This window comes from Rhinopithecus bieti, unplaced genomic scaffold, assembly GCF_001698545.2.
Source record: "Rhinopithecus bieti isolate Rb0 unplaced genomic scaffold, ASM169854v2 scaffold_47894, whole genome shotgun sequence".
NCBI classification, from domain to species: Eukaryota; Metazoa; Chordata; class Mammalia; order Primates; family Cercopithecidae; genus Rhinopithecus; species Rhinopithecus bieti.
This window is the reverse complement of record NW_016818856.1, coordinates 14,425-22,800: the sequence shown is the minus strand read 5'-3', so window position 1 is coordinate 22,800 and position 8,376 is coordinate 14,425. Positions and strand designations below refer to the sequence as shown.

Here is an 8,376-nt window from a genome sequence, read left to right as displayed (position 1 = left end):
CACACACACACACACACACACACACACACACAGTCTTTTTTTCATGAACAATGGGCTTAGGTTTCCTTTGGTCCAAGTACCCCACGAAAAGATTTTAAAAGACCAAATGCATTAAAGTGATCTAAACTGTCTTGCAAATGTTTCCACTGTTTTCTTTTTTTAATTTTTAATTTCTGTGGGTACATAGTAAGTGTATATTTTTATGGGGTACATGAGATGTTTTGATGCAGGCATGCAATGTATAATAATCACATCATAAAAGATGGAGTATCCATCCTCTCAAGCATTTATCCTCTGTGTTACAAATAACACAATTACATATACTCATACTTATTGTAAAACATACAATTAAATTATTATTGACTACAGTCACCCTGCTGTGCTATCAAATACTAGGCCTTATTAATTCATTCTAACTATTTTTGTACCCATTAAATTTTTCTTTTTATAATTATATACAGGCAATGGTTACTGTGTGTATGAAGTGATATATTGGTACTAATCAACCTGTTAAATTGTTAAATGACTTTCCCATCAATCCCCTTTTCCTGATACCCATTCCCATCACCTCCTTCTATTTACAAAGGCATATGAACATGTCAACTTAATCAGTTACAATGGGAATGTTAATTTATTATAATAGATGTTAATGTGTGCATTGAAGGGGAATTCTATTTTAAAAGCACTTGTAGGGTAAGGGAAATGTTAAAACTCAGTTTCTGGAAGGAACATTCAGAAATATAGGCGAGTTTCTTTAGAATCAAAATCTGCTATTCTGCAAAACAATGGGCCCAAGAAAACTGGAAAAGCCAACTAATACAAATTCACTTTTATTTATATAAAGAGAAACACGATCAATAGGTAAAATACAGGAAATTTCATTAATATTATTCTTTGGGAGCAATAGTAATCAAGGCAGGTTTCATCAAGTTTGGTTACCTCAGTAATATAGAATGCGACATGACAAAACAATCTACTTCTTGCTTCTATTTGAGTATAACATAGAAAGAACTCAAAGAGGGTGGAGTGGACCAGAAACAAATGAAACCTCTTGCTTCTTGGCTTTAACTGATGACTCTCTTTGACCTTTTGTCTCCTGAAATCAAGACTCTAAATTTGAGTGCACTTACTAAGTCAATCACAAAATATTTTTTAAACTTCCAATATATTGTATAATAAAATGTTAAGTACAGAATGCGTTTGATGGGTATGCTGATTTTAAGGGACACAATCATTTTCTACAAAAGTTTAGCTACTTATAGATTACAAATCTATAAGATCATTATAGATTTGTAATCTATAGATCATTTTAAATGGAATAAAATATCAAATAATTGGATGATAACTAGAATTAGAATTCTTGGAATAGATGGTTTGTGCCTGTATTATAATGACACGTGCATTTGTTAAATGCAGTTTATGAAATAAGATTAAAAGGAACCTATATATACCATTAGAGGGGAAATTTTTTAAGTCATCATCCTTAGGTTAAGGTTTAGAAATTTTATTGTTAAAGCCTAAATATGAATTTAGAATACCCTAAGAAAAGCATGATTCCCTTCTTTTCCCTTTCTAAATGAAACACAAAAGACTGTTTTAAATCAGAGATGGAGGGGTGGTTTCTGAAGGTCAGGAGTAAGGATTCCTGTGTATGAGCCATTTGCCCAACAGGGTGGTCTATTTCTAGTTCCTAGATGGGTATACCATAGGAGCAACTGAAAGAGGGTTGGGATAGATTAAAAAAAAAAAAACCCCCAGCATCTTGGTTTTATGAAATGACTCCCCTCGCCCTGAAGATTATAAACTCCCAGAAGAATATGGCTTTTAATTAGTATTAGGAACTATATATTGAAAACTAAGTAGCTGCATATTAACAGGGGTGATAATATCAACAAGCAAGGACCGACTTTGAAAAACGGAGCTATTTCCTCTGAGAAAAGAAGACTGCCCAGGTTAATGACCTATTATTTGTGAAGAAAATATTTAAGAAAAGATTATCTTACACAGGGATTTTCTAAGAAACAACCAAGTCACTACTTGCACCTTCTAGATATTTCCAGATACAACAAATTTAAAATAGTATAATAATGTGAAAATAATGGGTGTGGGTTGACTGAGGAGGCCTAAAGGACAGTTGTACACTAAGGACACTTATGGCTTGACTGCTTTTAAAAGTCCAGTTATCAAAATATATTGGAACGCCTATGCAGTTCATGATCATGCAACACAGTCCAACAACCTAGAAAGTCTGGTCTTAGAAAAAAATTTCATTGTAACAACAAAGGAAAAAACTTTGGGTAGAAAAGATCAGGAAAAAGACCATGTCACTAACAAGAAAGGGTTTTATAAACAGGAAAGTATAAGAGCTGAGAACAGTTAATCTTTTCTCTGATAAATAGCTCAGTCTCAAATACATTAAACTATCTTTTATTTCTTAGAATATTGAAAAATAAAGATTCTGAGAACTACTCTGAACTTATCCAGAGCCAATCTCAATATTTTGAACTATCCCAGCTCTATGGAGCCTGGAATTGATCAACTACAAGGACTTTATTTATTTATTTATTTTATTTATTTATTTATTTATTTATTATTGGAGTTCAAGCAATCCTGCTTTCAGCCTCCTTAAACATGCTAGGACCACAGGCATGAGAACACCTGGCTGGCTGTCCTTTCTTCTTTCTTCCTTCCTTTCTTTCTTTCTTTCTTTTTTTTCTTTCTTTTATTTCTTTCTTTTTCTTCTTTTTGTCTTTGTATTTTGTATTATTTATTGACTTATTATTTTATATACTTTAAGTTCTGATGGTACATGTGCAGAACGTGCTGTTTTGTTACATACCGTATACACCGTTGCCATGTGGTTTGCTGTACCCATCAACCCGTTAGTTACATTAGGTATTTCTCCTAATGCTATCCCTCCCCTAGCCCCCCACTCCCCCCAACAGGCCCGGTCTCTGATGTTCCCCTCCCTGTGGACAGACTCTATTTATAATACAGAATAAAAGAATTGAAAAGAAGGCCAAACAATAATGGCAATGACAAATATATGTCACAACATAAAAATGTGGACTTCCTGCCTTTATTTTGGGAAAAATTATACTATCCCAATTTTATCTGAAATAATAAAATATACCTTTTTTGGGTTAATTTATATAGCCCAAAGTATTCTATATCAAAGTATGTTTATGGACAATTTATACTGGGAAGACAAAAAAAGTTAACCATCAAATAAAGCTGCCAGATGTGCTTATGGTAAAGAAAACTATCTGATTATTATGTCAAGAGAATTATTTTTTAAACAAACAGTCATAGATCATAATATTCACAGTGAATAACTTCGTATTCAATGTTGGAACTTTGTAAATTTAATCTATAAAGAAAATTATCTATGTGACCTCTAATTAGGTAACAAATTTTGTAAAAGAAGAAACAATGAAAGTTTTTTCTGTATGAAGGATTGTAACCTGTTCAGGTAAAAATAATCATGTGGGCCTTTAAAAACAGAAAATGAGGAAAAACATGCCAAATTCATATCCAAGACCTTATTTATAATTTAAATGAGCTAAGTATACTTTTTAGATTGAACCTTCAAGATGAAGGACCACATTATGCTGCGCACATATGCTGCACAAGTAAAATATTCTATAATATACTGATGTATTTGTAAGATACAATTTGTTCCCTCACCAACGATATATGCCCAGATAAGGCATAAAGATGGTCTCTAATATTTTCTCAGAAAATAGTTTTTAAATGAAACCCTAGCTAGCTACATTTTTATCTGATTTTACAGGACTGCTTATTTTATGATTTGATAAGAATTTCTGAGTGAAGAAATTTGTCTCTATGCTTAATATAAATGCACACTTACGCAGTTCACCTGCTGCATTTCGCCCACCAACTGCATACAGATATCCTTTGAGAGCACTTAGGTGGAAGAAGGTACGTTTTTCATTTAAAGATGCAACTTGCATCCATTTATTGTATCGAGGATCAAATCTGAAGACTGTATCAACTGCCGTCTTTCCTTTTGTATCATAATTACTCTGTCCACCAACGACATAGAGAAAATTTCCAATGACGGCAATGCCATGCTGGTACCTTGGGGCATCCATGGGGGCTAATGATTTCCACTCATGGGCCTTTTCATCATACATGCGCAATTCCTTACTGACAACCAGCTGCTGCCTCAGCACTCCTCCTAGTGTAACCAAGTGAGTGGTGTCAGATCTAATGGCAGTTCTGTCTGACTGCATAACTGGCTGCATATATGGCATCATTTGGTAATTGCTGGCTTCCAAAAGCAAATTCACACAAGTATTGTCAGTTCTCATGAAATCCACCGTTTGCACGTAATTAATGAGCTCCTGTGGTGTCATCAGTGGAAATCGTATGTTCTTCATTAATTTTGCAGCAAAGTCCATCCGAGGCTCTTCCAGGCGAAGCCAACGACAGGTAGCCTTAAAGAGCTCAAGTTCAGTACAGTGCTTAAGGCTATTACTGGAAAGCACAAAGGCAAGACGCTCAAAAGGGAGTTTCAAGAACTCCCCCGTGCTCAGCAATGCAGGAAAATTCTTCAAGACGAAACTGTTAACGTATTTATCCACTTCGGTTAGATTGTAGGTGTTGGCAATCCGTCCAACTTCAACACAATTGTCTAAAGTGACCTATTAAGCCAATTAAAAAAAATTAAAACATGACTACTTTCATGGCAATCACATCTTGATACCACAAATACCTGTTCTAGAATAAGAGTAAATTATGTTTTTAATGTTCATTTAGATGCAAATAAGGATTCTTATCTAAATGTATCAATGATCTACATACAGATAATCTGCAAACCACCTTTACTTAATCCGGTAGAAGGCTGACTAAAAGAAAATGATCAAAGTCAGTAAGTTAGAAGTTACTCTAAGAAACAATGTTATAACTGGAATATGGCCAAATTAATTACTCTTGTCTCCTCAAACATGTATTCCACCCCCACCCCAAAAATACTGATAGAATTCCTGCCAGATGGAAACATGGGAAAATAGAAGGTTATTCTATTATGATTCATGTCAATCCACTTCTTAGTCATTATTCTTAAAAATGCCACATAGCTAGCAGATCCACGAACAGAAAAGCTCTAATACCCAATCCCTAGATTTCCCGTTCATGTAAATAGGCATCACTCATTACTATCATTCATTTTGGTTCCTTCAAAGTTATTACTCATAATGAAAATAATTTAATAAGATAATTATTCCTAGGGTAAATTAATTTTCAACATTATTTATCTGGAAATATAAGAAAGGAAATGTCTTTCTTAAGGGCCGAGAGGCATATCTACATCAAATCTGTCCTGTAAATGAGATTTTGGTATCTGTGATGACTGCTTCCATCTGGGCAACATGGCTTTCCTTAGCCACTCTTACTTTCACAGCACATTCTGTTTCTCTCTGGCATCAACATGAGCCCAGAACCATTTCCCCACCATAGAGCAAAATATACCATAAAGTGAAAAGCTAACAAAGAAGAGAAGTGACAGAGAGGCCTTTCCTCAGTAGAACCTCTTTTCAATGCTCTAATAACTGACTGGTCAAAGGAAAAATAGAAAAAATAATATTAGCAAATATAATACAAAGAACAAACCACAAAACAAGCCTACCATAAAAAATGCCAGCGTGTATATATAAAAGAGACACGAATCACAGGCAAAAGACTTAAATGTTTAGTTGTTTATAAAATTTTGTCAGGTTATGTGTCCTCAATGTCACACAAACTTTATCAATGTATTGTTAACCTCATAACTGTATTGTTAACAGATTTGGCAGATGGTTAAGAGAAAATCAAATAATCCTTCTGTTGACATTTCTTTAAAAACTGAAATAAAGCTATAAGCATTACTCCTCTACATAAAATGACAGCCTAGTTAGGATATAATATCACTGAAATCTCTAAGGTTAACACACACACACATTGCTATTTTCATAGATTTTTTAAATTAGACTTTAACTTATGGGATATATGTACAGGACGCTCAGGTTTGTTACATAGGTATTACACATATCATGATGGTTTGCTGCCCCCATAAACCCATCATCTACATTAGGTATTCCTCCTAATGCTATCCCTCCTCTAGCCTCCCAGCCCCCGACAGACTCTGGTGTGTGATGTCCCCCCACCACCGCCGTGCCCATGTGTTCTCATTGTTCAACTCCCACTTATGAGTGAGAACATGAGGTGTTTGGTTTTCTTTTCCCGTGTTAGTTTGCTGAGAATGATGGCTTCCAGCTTCATCCATGTCCCTGCAAAGGATATGAACTCATCCTTTTTTTATGGCTGCATAGTATTATGTGCCACATTTTCTTCATCCAGTCTATCACTCATTTATTACTCAAAAGAATTTGCGCTCTTTTAAGTAGCTGATTTGCTTTACAAAATGTTTAACTGCTTATTTTACTTAGTAGCCATATATTTTAAGAATACCTAAAACATAACTGCAACATAAAAAAATAGAAAAATAAATTAACAAATTATGAGTCTCTAGAAATAGACAGCATAGCACTGTATAAATACCCTGGATTTCTAATATGGTTAATAAAAAGTCCGTTTTAATCCAATTTGAGGAGCTGCAGGTTGGTGGTTCAAAAATTTAAGTTACGTAAATGGAGTTACAGTCAATACCTGTTTTCCCAATTCACCCTGAGTGGAAGGAATTTGAGGTCATGAATTCACTTCCCAAGACAAGTAAGAATTATCTCTTTCCCAGAGTGAAGGTGATTTAAACTTTTGAAGACGTTTATTAGTACAGTTATGCAAAAGTTGATGACAACACAGATAAAATTCCCAAGTATGCAAATTCTCATCATTATTGATATGATTACTAAAAAACAACAAAGAATGGGTACTTTAAGCCAGCAAAATGATACTACCAGTTGTTAGTCACCAATCTGAAATCTAAATTTATAGCATGTAAAATAGAGCAAAATTAAATATTAAAAGCCAAACTGTGTAATTTATAGCATGTAACATAGAGCAAGATTAAAGATTAAAAGCCAAACTGTATAATTTAGAAATGAGATCAAGGTATTTAATTCCTTCACCTTTTCCCTCTTCAAATTTATCCAGTGAGAAAATGATTGCTAGAATAACAGGAGAAAGCAACTTACATTTTATTTACCAGCATTTGGAAAATACCTTCTGTATATCAATACATTCATATATACAGACACACAAGACTAGAAAAGACTTTGACAGACCATCAAGCCAATACAAATAGCTGCCTACTTTTTTCTTTAAAATCACCAGAGAATGGTATTCCATAACCTTCCAAACTGTTATCTTCTTGATAGAAGAACTAAGTATTTTCTTTTTTTATTTCTTTCCATTTTTAATTTTTGTAGGCACATAGTTGGTATATATATTTATGGAGTACCCAAGACTAAGTATTTTCTATAGCTCATGTACAACAGCTACCATACTGTGAGTATGCAACAAAGGCTAAATACTACAAATATCAAAAATATAAAAGGTAAAGATACGATGATAGATGCAATTAAAAATAGGATACCTGTTGAATTAATGTAGCAAATTACTAGAACCTTATTAATTTCAAAATGAGACACAGACAAGAAAAATATATAATAGGAAATTAATTCTTAACAAGTATATGTAATCAAAGCTTAAAAATTAATCATAGAATATAGAAATTAAAGAAGCAAAGCCTACAGCCTACAGTAATAATTAACAATATAAATAGACCAAAACTGATGGAATTATAGTAAACAACTTTCAGAGAAATACATAATATTCTATTATGGTTCATTTTAATCTACTTCTCCACCATGATTCTTAAAAGTGACTCAGCTAGAAGATCTCCAAAAATTAAGCCTAGATAGTATTTTTAAATGGATACATGTATTTGTGTATCCATTGGATACATAAAAGGATAAATGGATAACTGGATATCCATAAATGGATAATTGGATTTATAATGCAATTTATATATATAATAGAATACACATTGAAAATATAAAATATGAAGTTTAAAGCTTATTTTTAAAATGTCAAAGTAGAAATTTCATCTGAGTTCATCTTTTATTTCATCTGAAAACCCGGCCACAATTCCAAAGAAGGTACACTTGAAAATAGAGTTATCGATCCGGGAGCAAGATGGCCGAATAGGAACAGCTCCAGTCTCCAACTCCCAGCACGAGCAACACAGAAGACCGGTGATTTCTGCATTTTCAACTGAGGTACTGGGGTCATCTCACTAGGGAGTGCCGGACAATCGGTGCTGGTCAGCTGCTGCAGCCTGACCAGCGAGAGCTGAAGCAGGGCGAGGCATCGCCTCACCAGAAAGCGCAAGGGGGAAGGGGATCCGTTTTCCTA

At 34.0% G+C, this 8,376-nt stretch overlaps 1 protein-coding gene across 1 annotated transcript in view; it reads right to left on the bottom strand.

Moving 5' to 3' along the window:
* LOC108518985 (kelch-like protein 13) overlaps positions 1–8,376 on the bottom strand; it is a 27,562-nt gene that overhangs the window by 7,342 nt on the left and 11,844 nt on the right. The window contains exon 3 of the mRNA XM_017857721.1: positions 3,872–4,667. Coding sequence (XP_017713210.1) covers positions 3,872–4,667 — 796 coding nt within the window. The remainder of the gene's footprint in view (positions 1–3,871; positions 4,668–8,376) is intronic.